Consider the following 17,768-nt stretch of genomic DNA (forward strand, 5'->3'; position numbering starts at 1 on the left):
TGTTATTATTGTGAAAGTAAACCTTCTTTTATAAATTTATTGGCAAATGGAGAACCTTTGGAAATAATATAAAAGACTGGAATTTGAGGAATAACATATTCTGGATGTGAAAGTACTGTTTCAATATTGGTAGTATGTTTACATCTAACCCATCTTTTCTTTTTACTATTATCTATATTATTATTATTATTATTGCTACTATTATTCTTTGTATTTGTATTATTATTATTATTATTTAAATCAATTGGAGTTGACCAATTAGTTTGGAAATAAATTTCGATATTGTCTAGTGTGTAACGATGATCTTTGTCCCAATGAGCAAACTCTTTGTTGCCGGGAGGGAACATGTATTCGAGATGATCACCAAAACAGTAACCTTCTTGGAAATCCAAAATGTAATCTGATTGTCCATACTCTGGATACAAAAATACAGTTGGAAAGTGTGCAATACCTTCGGCATCTACACTAACTGCACGATCTGATTGACCAGTGTAACGAGACATGTCAAATAGAGGGTGACCAAGTTGCATCTTTTTAGCGGTCAACTTGCCAACCAACTCTACAAGTTGTTCGTGTTTACGAGTTTGCTCAAGTTGACGTTCCATTTCAAGTCGTTGGGCACGTTCGATATGAGCAACTGCTTGATCACGCAATGTTTTGATATCCTTGTTATCGCCCGACTTTAATGCACGATCTGCTACTTGAATAGCTTTGGTATATTGCAATAGTGATAAGTGAGATTTAACTTGTCTGTAGAATGCCTTGATATTGGTCTCATCAAACTCTACAGCCACTGTACAATCCTTGATTGCTTTACCAAAGTTTTTCATCTCCATGTGTACGGCAGCACGGTTAGACAAGATGACACTGTTTCGTTTCATGTCGTCGCATTTAACATTCAGTGCCTTGGTGTAATAGTGTAATGCCTCGTTCATGAATCGTTTCTTGTCAGCCTCTGACGTCGTCTTTTGAACGACTAGTTTGAAACGAGTGTTACCTTCTTCCTTGTACGTGTCGGCCAATACATGTGGAGGACACTCGTCAACGATGGTTTGCAAAGCATCGACACCCAAGTTCTCACCTTCAGGCAATGATTCCATAAAGATAGGGAGATCCTTCCAAGCCGACTCCTCATCTTCATCGATTGTAGGTACTGGTCTTCCCTCGGCAATCGCCTTTTCCTTTTCAATTCTTCTACTCTCTTTAATCTCTTTCCATTGCTTTATACTATTATTCCAAATTTCATCTTCTTCCTCTTCTGTTAATGAATGATCTGTTGTTGACATCTCTCTCTCTCTCTCTCTCTCTCTCTATCTACACTATCTTGTATCTATCTATCAACAAACAATACTAAATTACATTCGTCTTTTTTGTCAGAGTTCGGTAACGTTTGTGTATTTTTTTTTATTTTTTTTTTTAAACAAACCAAACATGATGTAAACTAACTGTTAATATAGTTTCCAAATCAATACAATAGTATTATTATTTTAGAGATATATATATATAATTAAATATATATTTATTTTAATTTTAATTTTAATTTTGTACAATATCCTTTTCCATTGAATAATTCATATAATTTGATGTTTCAGATGCTTTATATTCCTCTATTAAATTGGTAACTGATTCTCTAGCCTGATCAAACTCTTCTAAAACATTTCCAAAACTTGATTCCTTTGTATAATTTACTATAAATGCATTTTTCTTTCGAAGTTTATCATATTCATTTACAATATTTTGGAATAACTAAATTAAATAGAATAGAATAAATTTGTTAGTTTTGATATTATTTGTTTTTTAATTTTGAATTTGATACAAACATGATAAACACTAGTATGATTTGCCAACATTAAACCATTAACTTTGTTTGCAGATTGGATATAGGGGGATTTCTTTGATAGGGCAACTTGAATAGAGGCAGGACCCCAATCTATAAAGTTTGCCAATTTTCTTTCTCTAATTCTCTGAAGACTGTTGTGTACTTGGGTCGGGTCAACCTCTCCTTGAATAATGTTTAATATAGATACGTATTTACCCTTTTTGAGGGGTGCTGAAACCATGATATTTTGTTGTTGCAAGAGACGACGCATCACATCGAGTACCGATGTCTTGCGGATTGAAAGGTTGGATGATATTTGGTTTTGGAGGTTGGTCATTGCCACACCGCCAGCTTCGGGGACACGCATCTCTCCAGAGATACCAATGTCGGTGATACCGGTGCTGACACCTCCCAAGCCGTGTAGCGCGAGTGGGGTGTACCCAGTGATCAAAAAGTGGCATCTTGGTGTGGGAATGAGCGATGCCAACATGCCGACGAGATCGTTGTTCATGTATCCCGGGTATCGCAGCGTGTTGGTGCTGGCGGCCATGACGGTCGAGACGAGCGAGTTGGTTTGCTCGACCGTCGGCTCGGCCAGGTGCAGCTGGTCGGCTGCGATCTTGTTGAGCGCGGTATTGTCGACGACGACCGTTGAGTCGACGTGTTCGGCTAGACGACGCAGTGTCAGCAGCGAGTTGTACGCCTGCACGACCACACTCGACGACTCGGGAAACACCGAGTACGTCTGCACAAGCTTCTTGGGGTACCTGTCATGCAGATGCTCCAACAAGTAGCTGCCCATACCGCTGCCCGTGCCACCGGCAATCGAATGACACAACAAGAAGCCCTCCAAGCTCTCACTGCCGTCTGCCTCACGATCAATCATGTCCAATATATGCTCGTACACGTTCAGTCCCTGCGCATACCCACTCGCCCAATTATTACCGGCACCGTTGCCTCCAGGCGACACATATATGTTCTCGGGGTTGTACAAGTGCGAGTACTCACTCGATCGAATACCCGATATCACACGTGGCTCCAAATCAACCATCAATGCTCTCGGCACATAATGATTATCATCTGATTGATAAAAGAATACATCCTTTCTATCTACTCCATTGATTGCATATTCCTCCAAGTATCCTTGAGGATTAATACCATGTTCTCTACATAACTGTTTCCAAAATTCAGATCCAACTAAAGTAAACCAAACAACAATCTAATATGTTAGTTATATACATATGCATGAGATGATCGATCATCTTCACTCTCCACTGACTCAACATACTCTGATTTCCACATTGGCCAACTTGCAATGTTATAATCTCTCTTGGCATTTATTACTATTACTATACTATCTATCTATCTCTATATTAAATATTTATCTATCTATTTTTAATTAATCTATCATTGACTCTTCGTTCATATCCTACATGTTCATTTTTTTGGGCGCCAAAATATATTCAAACTCTCATTTTTTTTTTTTAATATTAATCTTTGAATGGGTTGTAGTCATTATAATGATTTCAATTGTCTTGTATCAATTTTTGTTTATTTATTTATCTATTCATAAATATTTAGAGAATCATATAGTTTTTTGTTGTAGTTTCTAACATATTTTTAACAATTCCGATTGGGTAGATTTTTGATGTTTTAATCAAAAAAAAAACTAAAGACATGATGATGGTGATGTTTTGTCGAAAGTCATCTAGCTATGTAAAACACAACATTTCTATTGGTTGAATTTGTTTTTGACAAATGACCATCCAACAGATTCCACTAATATAAAAAAAAACAAACCAACAAAAAAGTATTTTTTCCCAATTTATCCAAAAACAGATTTCAATTATAGTTTTTTTTTTTTTAATATTTGGTTGGTCTATTCAAACAATTCTTTGACAGCTGAACAATCCTCCCCTCCTAACTGACAAACAAACAAACAAAATAATATTAATATTAATATTTTTGATCTATCAACACAACAATATGTTTCAATCTCAAATATAATAATATAGATAATAGTTAACACTTTTTTTTAAATTTGCAATCACTGATTTTCAATATTTCAACAACAAGATATTGAAACAAATAATATTTTTAATATATTTATATACAAATAATGAATTTCCATATTCTATTATTATTTTTAATACTTCCATATTTAACAAATGGAGATACTTGTAAAACTCTAAGTTGTGGATCGACATGGTAAGTAAAATTAATTAATTATCTATCTATCTATATTTTTATTCCATCCATCCTAATCCATCCTTTTTCATTCATTCAAATATTTAAATAATTTATAACTATTAGTAAAAGTGGATCAGACTTGGAATGTAGTTATGATAGTTATTGTAATAAATCAACATTTATGTGTGTAAAGAGAGTCAATGAAGGAGAGCCATGCTCAAACTCTATCCAAAATTGTCTGCCTCCATACTATTGTTACAACAAGGTTTGCATGGAACTTGGATTTGCTAGCTTGGGTGAAAGCTGTACAATGAACCAACACTGCCTCGGATTTTTATCTTGTGTCAACAAGGTTTGTGTTAATACCGATAGCACTGAATGCAGCTCATGGCAAAACTGTCCGGTTGGACAATACTGTGGTGACGATGGAAAGTGTTTGGCTAGAGTCGCCATGAATGCAACTTGTACCGATTCTCTTGAATGTCCACATTTCTCAGATTGTATTTCCCCAGCTTCGGGCCAACCGACTATCTGTGTACCCTATTACTCTCAAACACTCGTCGGTTCAAAATGTTCAAGTTTTGATAATGCTTGGAGTACATGTGCACCAAATCTATTCTGTTCCCAAGTATCTGGTACTTGTCAAATTGTGCCAGCTCAAACTTCAACAACTGTCAATTGTGTCTCGGCATCGGCTGGAACATCGTTATGTTCAGAATTAGAGACATGTGCATGTTATGGTAACTCTACTGGTGTGTGTATGCTTAAAGGTAACTCGGGAGATTCAGACTGCCAGGCCGCACTCAAAGTACTACATGGATGCGAACAAAGTAAAGGGTGCTACGACTCGGGTATCTATACTCCCAAAGGATGTGCACGTCAGAATTGTATTACAGAGTATTGTGATATGGCATCCAAGTGTACCTATGGACCAGACTCTGAAGAAAACAATATAGCTTGTGGAAGAGGTAATATCCAACGTTGTGATGGTACTCGTGCAACCAATGTTCCAGTCCTTCCACCTACCACTACTAGTAGTAGTACAACTACTGCCAGTAGTACAACTACAAGTGGTTCTACTACCACTACAGGAGCATCGTCAACTACAACTACCACAACCAAACCAAGTTCATCTACTCAAACGTCAACATACTCTTCTTCATCCACCTACTCCACATCCGCCAGTTCAACAACTGCTGGAACTACTACCAGTGGAACTACAGCTACAACCGCAACAACATCTGGTGCAACTACTTCCAATCCAACTACCTCTTCTTCGACAACTACCACTTCTCCATCATCTACATCATCTACATCATCTACATCAACTACAACAGATAGAGCAACAGGAACAGATACACAAACTGGAACAACAACTGATATGGGAACAACTACACTCGGCTTATCTCCAACACTCTCTGCACCCATTACAACTGTTGCTATCTTGATGACAGCAATATTAATACTCCTTTAACAACTTCACATTGATATCTCAAATAAATAAATATAATCTTTTGTACATATACATAATTTACCTTTTTAAATACCAGGGATAGATAGATAGACAGAGTCAGAAAGAATAACTTTGCCTAAATCGGAATGTTGGTTCCCTGCAGAAAAAAAAAAAAAAAAAGGGAATAATCAGCAGAAACATCAGCTCAAACTCCAACTCCAATGGAATCATCATCATCATCCTTCCAATGCATTGAATGAAGAGTTAGTTATCTTGTTGTGATATCTATATACAGTGCTTTTTAACTTCGTCATTAGTTTAGTCATCAACATTTAGAGAAGAGAAAGAAGAGAAAGATTGAATAGGATATATTTATAGAGTCAACATGATGAATGGATTGGACCAACAGTACTATATGAGAACAAGTCGGCATGGTCCTCCCTCTTCATTAACAAACAGTAATAATAGTCCATCAGTCATAGGTATTAATTACAACACCAATAATAATCATAATAACGGAGGGGGTGGAGGAGGAGGAGGAAGTGGATCAAGCAACTCGATAACAGGCGGATCAAACAACAACAACAACCAAACTCCAGCTGTATTTGATCGTGTTACTTCATTCTTTAGATCATCTTCATCATCATCATCATCATCATCAACGGATAATAACAATAATAATAGTGGTGGTGGTGGTAGTAACAACGGTAACTACAACCTATCATATGCTAGTCCTTCATCACCATACTCTAGTTACAATCAATACTCCAACAGCAACAACAACAACCAAAACTCAAGTGGTAGCAACAACAACTATAACAACTATAACAACAACACTAATACTAGTCACTATAGTATTGGAAGTAGTGGAGGAGGAGGAACAATGTTACAATCTCCAAAGGGATCTACATCCAATTATACAACGATGTCACCACATTCATCAATGTCAATTGCAGCCAACAAGAGATATAATGGAGACTGTATTGTATTATCAGAGTTTAGTGAACAGACTGGACCAGTTGCATTGACAGTGATACCCGAACAACTACCTCACTATGAAGGCTTTGATATTGCAAAGTATGTGGTCAAGATCATGTCTGTCGACTTTCAAAACAAAACCAATGACTTGCGAACCTACACCAAAGACAGTCAGATGTTCTTTACCTTTTCTGCACCCAACGATGCACATGAACTCTATGCCTACGTTCACCATTTCTCATTGTACGATATCTATGCAAGAGGTTATGTACGTCCATTGGTCATCAGTTACATTACCAAAGATCCTCACAAAGTTATTAAATTCTTTGACAAATTTGTTCAAAAGTTTACTCGTGTATGTATCAAACTAGTAGTAGTAGTATAATTAATAACAATATATATTAATACTATTTGTTTATATTGTAGGTAATAACTGTATTAAAACAACCAAATCATTTATTATTTGAGAATGAGTTTAGTCATAGAATAAGAGATTTGGAGTATACTTTACAATACTATCAATCATCAAGTATAGAGATTGATGAAAAGGAAAAAGATAGTCATATCTCATTTGCACTTGACTCCAAGTCAGAGTTAAAAGGTATCGAATCATTATTTGATGATGAAAGAAAAAAAGATCAACAATTACAAAACAATGTATTTAATAATGACAATAATAAGGACAAAGATAATAATAATGATCATAGTGGTCACAGTTCAAGATCGACTTCTGGTGGTGGTGCAGTTGGAGTATTAAAACGTAGACATATGGAACATTTATTGGGAAAGATATATTACAATGAAACGGTTACATTGGTTGGAGAACCAAAACTATTGGATCAATTACACAAGACTACACATCTCGATAAAGCATTAAGAAATGTATCTGATCTATGTCCAGATTCATTTGAACCATTTATTCAAAAGATGAAGAAATGTCTTGAACACTTTTCAAAATCTGCAATTCAAATGGAATTTGATACTTTGGATAATAATTTAACAAGTAAATATTAATAATAATAATATTAATTTTAATAATAATAATCGATTATTACACAATTATTAATACATTACTATATATTTTTAGATCCAGCAACTACATTATTATCAATTGGTCAAACTTCAATGTTAAACTATCATTTTAATCAACAACAACAAAATGAAAAGTATGTTAACATTTATTTGTAAGATGAATTATTTATACTTATTTATATTGTTTTTTTAGGAAACAAAACTATCATAAATCACAAATGAAAGATATATTAAAATCAAAATACAATAACAAGAACAACAAACATATTAATAACCAACAACATCACCATCATCATAGTGTCAATAGTAATCACAACAACCAAAATAATACTAGCTCCTACTCTTCAGATTCGGGCTCCTATGTTTCTGTATATTCCAACAATTCACTCAGTGAGCATTTCGATCAATTATCATTTTCACCAAACATCGAGGACAAGTCTCAATATACCAATTCTTCTTCCTCTTTACCTCCACTTCCATCACCAAATGATTATAATGCAACCAATAATAATAATAATAATAATAATAATAATAATAATAATAATAATAATAGCTCATTATTTAATAATTTCCTAAAATCTGTATCTGTATTTAATAATAATCAAAATAATCAAAATAATACTAATAATAATAATAATAATAATAATCCATTGAATAGTTCATCATTCCAAATTCATCATCAACAACAATTACTTCAACAATCACAACAACAACAATCATCACAATTACAAACAAGTAATGGAATTAGAAAGAATGGTGATATTAAATTGGAATCATTTTCAAACTATTTATGGGGAGTACCTAGACCAAGACATGGATATGGTCTGTTGAAATTGGCAGCACGATGCAATTGGATTAGACACGCTGTGTATTCACTTCTCAAGGGACGACCATTATTGGTGTTGGGATCGGTAGACAAGACCGCTCACATTGTATCGGTGCTTGATAGTCTGTCGATATTTGTAGCTGGACAATCTCGTGTTGGCAAGGAGCTAATCGAGTTTAAAAAGACACCTCTTGTGTTGTCGGATCTCGCTACACTCAAACTTATTGGTGTGACAAAGTCATCGCCCAACTACAAGATACCGACCAATATCAACTGCTATGTGAGCAAGATTGATCTTGATACGGATGAGTTTACCGGTCCGTTGTACAGTCAGACGATGGGAATCATCGACGAGATGCTCACTGTCAAGCGTCAATGGAACGACAATGAGACATTGTACATTAGCCATATCCAAACCATCCTCTATGAGATGTCACTCAAGTCATTCACCTACTACCATCTGTGCTGTGCACATCCTCATTCTCTATACAAGTTATCCCATCCTCTCCTTAGTCCCACTTCCCCCCTCTATGTAAACAAACAACAACCATCATCATCCTCCTCCTCTCAACCACAACAATCTCCAAATGCTTCGTCATACTATTCTCCTGGACGATCTACATCCAACAACTCGACGACACAACCAAACGAGAGTAAAGGTAATAATAGTGGTACTAGTATTCTCTCACTATCCACATCTAATCTACCCAAACCCGATGAAATGTTTGCGTCACCAGGTAGCAGTTTCCCCACCACCTTTCTTCCATTCAAACCAGCTGCGCTCTACAGTAGCAGCGGTAGTGCCAAAAAACGACCAGCTGCTGCCATTCCAAAAACCACCAGGTCACTTTCAGAGTCACATCTCACTCCACCAACCCCTATCAAGCCATCTTCATCGGTTGATGTTGAATTGACAGTTGATGCAAGTGCCGAACAACAAAATGCCAACACTGCCAACCAAACCAAACATCCAAGTGGAAATACAACACCAAAAGGTGCAAATCAAACTGTTCCACCTAATTTTGGTTTATTGGCTAGTGGTGGAGGTGGAGGTGGTAGTAGTGCCTACCGTGGAGGACACCAATCACCAAATCAATCACCACATCAAACTTTACATGGTCATGGTAGTCATGGAATGTCACGTACCATTGTATGTGATCCAAAACAACTATTTAAACGTTGGGAAGTTAATAATGTTGCCGATCAGCTAATCATCGAATACCTATGTGAAGTTGTAAAAGATCAACAATACTATGATTACTATCAATCAAAGAATCATAAAATGGCACCAATCATTAAATTAGATTTTTCATCAACCTCAACTATTAAAAATAGAAGATAGATAGATAGAAAGAAAGAAGAAAGAAACTTTAAAACACAAACAAAACAAAACAAAGACCAAACAAATTCCCATTCTTAATAAATATTAATAATATGTATTTTAGTTACAAATACACAAAAAACAAAAGAAGAGGAAATAATAATAGATATATATTATTATATATTTGTTTTTTTAAATGTACATTTATTCTATAAACCAAGTAACTTGTTTCCTATTGTGTGTGTATATATTTATGATGTGTTACCATGGCATGTGTCGTTGAGTGATTATGAATTATTATTATTATTATTCATATTTAATTAATAAATAAATAAATAAAAAGTGTTTATGTTTTAGGCTCTTTTTTGTTGTTTCAACATTGAAGAAACTGTTTTTTGGTCTTTGTTGGATAATGAACTACCAATGAAATAGTAAAATGTAAATATTACACATACTATCAACATGTCAAATGTCATATAATGTCTACACCACATTAATGTTAACAACCCAATTAGATTGGGGTGTCTCATATTCTTTAATATTCTATTTTGTCTTGACTCTTCTTCTGTTGTTGTAGATGATTTCATCGATGATGATGTTAATGATGATGTATCTTTGTTTAATATATATCTATAAATCTAGATTATTTAAATGTATTAGTTTATGATATCATATGATATGATATGATTTCTTTTCCTTTTTTTTTTTTGCATACTTGTTTAATACCAAAGAATTCCCAAATATCTAATAATGAAATAAACTCTATACCCATCAAGAGCAATGCGATGATTCTAAGATTTGAACAAATCGATTCGTAATCATTGTTCTTCCAAACCACAAGACTATCCAAAGGTTGCCAGAAAAAGATCATTGCCTCGATTGCAACCGATGTAGAGATGAGATAGACTGATCTTTCTATACTTTTGATGGCAGGACCACCAGCAGTAAATATAGACTTTACAATATCGGTTGCAAGTAAACTATGTTGTGCAACAAATGCAATAACAATAATGATATTATTAATTATATATCTTTCAATCGTTGATTCATCATCATCACCATGATTATCTTCTTCTTCTTTTATATGTTGTTGTTGTTGACCAGATTGATCAGCCCATTGTATAAAATGAAATATTGATAAGAGAGTGATGAATAAACCAAACAATCCAACCACCAATACACTTGATTTCTTAAAGAATGATATTATATGTTTGATCATAGCCGAACTCTTATTCAAAATCAATCTGAGATGAGATGAACTTCAATGTTTGTTTTGAAATCTCGACAAGACCATCCACACCAACTTTTGTTTATTTTGTTCTTTTCAAAAATAGTTATCATAAATTAAATAAATAAATAAATTTATATTCTTATTATTATATTTATTATTATTTTGGACCACATCATTTGGGAAAACATGTATCTTTTGGATCTACTTTGCTTTTTTTTTTATTTATAAAGGGGGTTTTGATTAAATAAATTAATAATAATAATAATAATACTCTATCAACTCTTTGGGAGTTCCCAAAGTTCATTGAAATTATCTTTGTCTGTCTGTGTCTGTCTTTTTTGGGGTGACAAATTTAATTATCGACCAACCACAATGAGTGAGTTCAGAGTTGCAGCGACCAAGTCGACTTTGAAAACTTCCTCGGAACTTTGTGGTCCCAAGATTTTTCGCTGTCGTTTGGAAAAAAAAAGAAAAAAAATTAAAATAAATCCAGAGAGGAGTGCGAGGTCTTTGGGAGAGGAGTACCGCAGCCGGCTCGGCCTCCGCTGACAGTCTTTTAAATCATCCCGTACACTTTATGTGTATATTTTTATCACCGCCCCAACTTATTTACTCCACACAACCCGAAAGCCTCGCTTTCAAAGCAACAAACAACACCAACAATCTATACTATATCTTTTTTGGTTGTACTCGCAAACAAAAAAGTAGAGGTACGGTAAACAAAAATGTGACAAAAAAGAAATAGGCGACGACGACCTACGATGACTCTTAGTCTGACGACAAAGACATAAGAAGATAAGAAGACATAAGAAGATAAAGAATACAGAGAAATCTTTGAATTTGAAATTAATTAGGAATAGCGGTCACTAATATCAAAACCTTTAAATACCTACTTCCCTCCCCCATTCATTTTCTTTTCCATTATATATCTTATTAATAATAATAATTATATATAACACTTCACTCTACTCAACCCTAACCAACAAAACACAGTGTCTTGTCTCATTAATTAACGATCCTCGTTTTTAAATATTATATTTTAAATCAATATCCCACCTTCTTTTAATTTAATATTATTTATTACTTTGACGTAGAACGTAAACTAATAGATAAGTAAAGGTAGGTCATAATAACAATACATATATATAACATAATATCTTGATCCACCACCTATCTCATCGGATCTGCAACTCCCGTCACACACTCACTCACCAGCAGCCGACCGAGTTATCTCCAATCCGCCAACTCTAGTTTTTTTTCTTTTGGTCAAAGTTTTTTTTTTCTTTCCACTAGCAGGTGTTTTTACTCGAGTTTAGACAATTAATAATAATAATAATATCTCTAATCACCATCACCACATATCTACTATCAGTGTTTACCAACACTTTAAGACCACACCCACACCCTCACTCTCCACCACAACATAATATTGCTACAGGATTGTACAACCATATATAGTGATTTGAATACCAACCAACAAACCAACCAAATAGTAGGAACAAAACGACAAATCAAACGAATTCGCTACTCCCTCATCCATCATATGATCATCCACTCGTTTCTCAACCCATCAACTACAACACACACCAAACAGATAACAAACAAACATATACTCTTTTCATATTTAAAATCACTTAAAATATCTCTTTAAGGAAGAATCTCCCACCCAACACACAACACATTGTTTTATTAATTGTGTGTTTGTGGTAGACACTATTTTAACAGCTATTGAGAATGTGGATTTACCAAGTCACACACACAATTCATCAGCTGATTGATATCAATTGTTGTTCGAGTGTGATGAACATTGAATAACGTAACCCAAACAAATCAAATCAAAAAAACTGTTTTTTTTATTGTTGTTGTTGTGCTGCTATTGTTTTGATTGTGATGGTTGTTGTTGTTTGGGCATTATGACAATCACAAACATATAAATATCCTATTAAAACTACTGTACTGTAATAATAATCATCAACATCATAGTCTCGAGACACAACTAGTTAGTTTTAAAAATCAAAATTTTTAACAACAATCACAATCAACGCAACGCAACGATTTACAACAATCACAATCCTTTTGTAATATACACTCCAACAACTAAAACTCAACAACACAACAGTTTCATATAATATTTATTTTAAAAGAGTTTCCTTACTTCCTTCCTTCCTTCCTTCCTACTACTATTTATTTTAACAACAACAACAACAATTGTAAGAAGCAAATTAATTAATAATAATATGACACATAAATGAACAGATCAAATTCATGAATCAATCAATTCAATTTAAAGAGACAACTTATCCTTTGTTGTTGAATATTCAATCGATATACTTTCTCTTTGTTTACCCACACAATTACTCACTCGTCAATCAATCGACTTTCCTCTACACCCACACACATCCCGACTGGTAGACCATGGTATCTACTATTTGTAATCAAACCGTGTGTTGGGTGATTGTTCTACAACTTTTTTTTTTTTTTCTTTTTTTTTTTTTTTAAAAAGACAATCTTTAATATTATTATTTGATTGGCAACCACCCGAATTCAAGACCTAACCCACCCCACCCTCTTTGTCAAGGTCATCATCCTCTTGTTGACCAAACATTTTGGATGATATCATCTAATGACTAAAAAATATTTCCAATTAATTTGTTGTTTATTGTTTTTTTGTGACTATTGTTTTTTTGAATTGCAATCAACAGCAATACAAAACAACAACAACAACAACCATTTTCAAGACCATAACTATCATACCATCAAATCACAAAAACCTTTCATTGGCATCACACATACACACAACACATATACAACAGATGCTCTCTCCCTCTCTTTGTGATAGCCTTTCCTCTCATTTAATTGGGAAAACTCTCCCTCTCCAAGAGATCCTCCTCATCCTCTCTCTCTCTCCAATCATACATAATGTCGTGTGTCAATTGGCATTCTCGCGACATTTGGTGATACAAGAGGGGGATGTATGTTGTTATTATTTCGAGTTTACTCTTTTGAAAATATGGGAATCAATAATTCATTCATTCATCCCTTCAATCCATCGGTCACCATCCAAATAATATTTAATGGTTTCATTTTTTATTTTCCAAAAATAATAATTATTATTATTCCATTCATTTCCAATCAATCAATCAATCAATTAAATATAATTCTTCTTCTTTTGGGAAATATGATAGATTATCACCAACTACAATAATAATAAGATATCTTAACATTCACAACGAAATATTAATTAATTAATTCCAATTTTATTTATTATTTATTATTTATTTATTTTTTCACATAAATTACAGAAATGAAAGTAATCCAATTCTCATTACTATTTGTATTATTATTTGTATCCTCTTCTTTGGCTTCTCCAAGTAAGTAATTTATAAAAAAAAATAATATTATTATTTTCCAAATGTATTTATTTTTTTAATTTTTTTTTTATCTACTTAGTTACCATTTATGAAAATGGTAGTTCAGGAGATTTCGATTTCTACTTGTTTGTTCAACAATGGATCTATTCCTATTGTGGACAACAAACCTGTATCTCGACCAAGGAACGTGAAGCCTTCACCATCCACGGTTTGTGGCCAGAAAACACCGACGGCTCATACCCAAGTTTCTGTAACGGACCAAGCTTCTCGAGCAACGAAATCTCTGACCTCCTCAACACCATGGACTACGACTGGCCCTCCCTCACTGGCCCAAACACTGATTTCTGGACCCACGAATGGAGCAAGCACGGCACCTGCGCCTTGACCGGCCCAGTCACCGACATCCACGACTACTTCTCTGGTGCCCTCAAGCTTTACGAGACCTACAACGTCACTGCCGCCCTCGAGCACAACAACATCTACCCAAGCAGCTCGGGCTCTGTCAACATTAACCAAGTCATCAGCACCCTCACCACCGCCTACGGTGGCAAGCCACTCATCCAATGCCAAGACAACCAAATCTCCACCGTCACTTTCTGTATCACCAAGGAACTCGAGATCATGGATTGTCCAACCCTCTCTGGCTGGACCTGTGGTTCCAACTCTGCTGGTTGGCCAAACTCTGACAACAATGATGTTGAAATTGTTGTCAAGTTCTAAATTTAGAACTCATACAAAAAAAAAAAAAGATGATTAACTCGACACCCCAACCCAAACATATTTTACTTTATCATCCAACAACCCAATCCCTTCCAACAACAATAATAATAATATATTTATTCATTTATCTTAAACACTCTCCCCCACACCAACTCAATCAACAAACCAAAATAACCTAAATAACAACAATAACCAAAAAAAGATTAAAACGAAAATGGAACAAAAAAAAAATGATACCAACAACCTACAACAACCTACAACAACAAACATATATTTTTTTTCAAGCTTGTCCTTTTTTTTACACAACTGGCACTATATTAATGGCATCTTCTTATCAAGACATGTCGTATATGGTCGTGTGTGTAAAAGGATGGCATTATCATAATGTTGATATTGTTTCGAAACATACAACCAACACCAACAACAAATAAATAAATAAATTATTTTCGGGTGCAATTCACGACACGAATTGTGCCATTCGAATCTAAATATAATTAATTATCCAAAACACAATATAAATATATAAATATTATTTGTTTTTTATAAATAAATATATTTTGTTTTCCTTTCCATTTTTATTTACCATTTTCATCCATGGTAGAAAGAAAGGATTCCAAAATTTTATTTCTTCTATTAATTAATATATCCATTGTTTCAGAGTCATATTCATAACTTGGTTCTTGATCATCATTTTCCTTGTTTTCATTATTACTATTATTATTATTGTCTATTATTATTAATTTCTTTTGTTGATCTATCATTTTAATTGCACCATTTATATCTTCTAGAGCATAGACTAGATTACCAAGATGATGATGAGCTTTTGATTTCCAAAAATAGGCTTTATGATTTGGTAGTGTTTCCAAAGAGAGAGTACAATAATCTCTAGCTATTTGCCATTCACCCATTTTTGCCTGTACAATTGCCATGTTACAGTATAGTGTAGAACCTACTTGTGCTACCTTGTCATAGTATGTTTCCAAGTTATCCAAATATTCGTTCCAAGTCAATATGCTTTTGTAAATCTTGAGTGCCTGCGAATAGAGATGATCACACTTTTCAAAGAAAAAGAGTTTGAATTTGGTTGATGCCCAACTCCGATACTCTGCAACGAGTTCCAACTTTTTTTCAATTGGCAATTGACATGCCTCCTCGATTGTATGGAAATGTTTTAAACTTTTACAATCAATGTATATGATGAGTGTGGCCATTGGTGGTATCTGATCCGATGGAGACCCTACATCACCATATCCATACGATGGTGGTACTTTGACAACACATGCTTCTCCACTTTGTACAGTTGGAAGAATCTTGATGAGTGCTGGAATGAATCGATCACTAGCATTTGGTTCTTCCAAATCACTTTGTTTAATCTTTTTTAAAAACATTCTTTTTTTAACTTTTTTTGGCTCTTCCAATAAATAAATAGTAACTTGTGCTTTGAGTCGAGTAAAATTACTCAATTTGATATCTTTGTTTCCTTCACGGATAATGGTTTTCTCTAATCCATCTGGTTGTGATATAACTGGTGACATACCAGGTTGTTGTAACAATCCAAAATGGTGGTCAAGTGGATCCACTTTTTTACTAGTTTCACGTCGTTTCTTTGCTTCTTCAATCTCTTCCAACTCTTTTTTAAAATCTTGGTAACTAGTATCACTGTTTACAACGAGTGGTTGACCATGAAGAAATGCATTCTGTAGCATCAAATAGTAACATAGTAGTTTATGTGCCAAGTTACCCTGTGCCTTTTTAAGTTGATTTGATTTACTCGACACAAACGATACCTTTCCATCTTTTTCATCCAATTCACAGAAACAGACAAACAACTGTCCAGGTGGAAATTCATATTTACAAGGTTGAAATGGAGGTAATTTTTTAATTGTATATAATTCATTTAATATTGATTGTGGTGTTTTCTTGAATGTCCATTCCTAAATATACCAAAAAATACAAAGATTATTTGTTTGTTAGTTTGATATATGATGATGATGAAGATTATCTTTTAATTTATACATACATCATTACAAGGTAGAGGATATATAAAATCATTTGGATATAAAATGGTAGAGATTAAATTTACAGTTGTATTATTGGTATTATTTTTAAAATCAAATATTGGATAGTTGCATGTGATCACTTGAATCAATCGATTGAATTGTACAACTGATAATGGTTTATATGATGATGATGATGATGATGATGATTTTGAACCTTCTTTTTGTTGTTGTTGTTGTTGTTGTTGTTTACCATCACAATGAACCAAGATACAATTACCATATACTTCTTTTCTTGGTCTTGTGAGTAGAGTTGCACGTTCATTCACTTTTAAATCACCATGATTGTCGTTATCATTGTCACCATATCCAATCACATAGAAAAATGATTCATCTCTCTTTGATAGATAACGTCGTATTACAGTTTGACCACCAATCACCTTTTTAATGTAATCGAAATGATCAATCACTATATCTATTTCACTAACCTCTATTAAACTATTCTCTGGTATATTTATACATGATATTCTATTACTTTGTTGTTGATGATAACTATAACTTGAAGTGGAATCATTCATTCTATAGTTATAATGTTGTTGTTGATGATATGGATGATGATGATGTTGATGTTGTTGATTATATTTATGATTGTTGTTTGGTGTTCTTGTAGTCGTATTGTACTCTTGTTGTTGTTGATGTTTGGTAAGGTCATGTGATTCCATGATGTCTTGCATTCATCATATCATCAAGTAGTCAATAATGTGAATATATACGGGTATGTCCAACCAATCATACAAATATACAAGAGAAAGAGAGGAAGATACAATACG

General features: G+C 34.0%; 6 protein-coding genes across 6 annotated transcripts; 2 read left to right on the plus strand and 4 right to left on the minus strand.

Annotated features, from left to right (window-relative positions):
* Positions 1-5: 5 nt before the first annotated feature.
* Positions 6-1,286, minus strand: ttc4 (tetratricopeptide repeat domain 4; the record flags this gene model as incomplete). Its single annotated transcript, XM_004366996.1, has 1 exon — positions 6-1,286. One exon carries the CDS (start codon positions 1,284-1,286, stop codon positions 6-8), a length of 1,281 nt encoding a protein of 426 aa, XP_004367053.1.
* A 250-nt stretch (positions 1,287-1,536) lies between these two features.
* Positions 1,537-3,294, minus strand: tubC (gamma tubulin; the record flags this gene model as incomplete). Its single annotated transcript, XM_004366997.1, has 5 exons — positions 1,537-1,746; positions 1,821-2,488; positions 2,828-3,038; positions 3,059-3,181; positions 3,289-3,294. 5 exons carry the CDS (start codon positions 3,292-3,294, stop codon positions 1,537-1,539), a joined length of 1,218 nt encoding a protein of 405 aa, XP_004367054.1.
* Positions 3,295-3,938: 644 nt separating this feature from the next.
* DFA_07189 (uncharacterized protein) lies at positions 3,939-5,483 on the plus strand (the record flags this gene model as incomplete). Its single annotated transcript, XM_004366998.1, has 3 exons — positions 3,939-4,027; positions 4,133-4,192; positions 4,382-5,483. 3 exons carry the CDS (start codon positions 3,939-3,941, stop codon positions 5,481-5,483), a joined length of 1,251 nt encoding a protein of 416 aa, XP_004367055.1.
* A 367-nt stretch (positions 5,484-5,850) lies between these two features.
* On the plus strand, positions 5,851-9,640 carry DFA_07190 (uncharacterized protein; the record flags this gene model as incomplete). Its single annotated transcript, XM_004366999.1, has 4 exons — positions 5,851-6,795; positions 6,867-7,443; positions 7,528-7,606; positions 7,666-9,640. The coding sequence occupies 4 exons, from the start codon at positions 5,851-5,853 to the stop codon at positions 9,638-9,640; spliced, it is 3,576 nt and encodes a 1,191-aa protein (XP_004367056.1).
* Positions 9,641-9,972: 332 nt separating this feature from the next.
* DFA_07191 (uncharacterized protein) lies at positions 9,973-12,472 on the minus strand (the record flags this gene model as incomplete). Its single annotated transcript, XM_004367000.1, has 4 exons — positions 9,973-10,257; positions 10,335-10,808; positions 11,521-11,682; positions 12,458-12,472. 4 exons carry the CDS (start codon positions 12,470-12,472, stop codon positions 9,973-9,975), a joined length of 936 nt encoding a protein of 311 aa, XP_004367057.1.
* Positions 12,473-12,703: 231 nt separating this feature from the next.
* On the minus strand, positions 12,704-17,660 carry DFA_07192 (uncharacterized protein; the record flags this gene model as incomplete). Its single annotated transcript, XM_004367001.1, has 5 exons — positions 12,704-12,846; positions 13,407-13,470; positions 14,462-14,949; positions 15,525-16,875; positions 16,962-17,660. The coding sequence occupies 5 exons, from the start codon at positions 17,658-17,660 to the stop codon at positions 12,704-12,706; spliced, it is 2,745 nt and encodes a 914-aa protein (XP_004367058.1).
* Between the last annotated feature and the right edge of the window lie 108 nt (positions 17,661-17,768).

The sequence above is a fragment of the Cavenderia fasciculata genome (genome assembly GCF_000203815.1).
Source record: "Cavenderia fasciculata unplaced genomic scaffold Scf_ET2XIPL01CNAVH-3, whole genome shotgun sequence".
Lineage (NCBI taxonomy): Eukaryota > Evosea > Eumycetozoa > Acytosteliales > Cavenderiaceae > Cavenderia > Cavenderia fasciculata.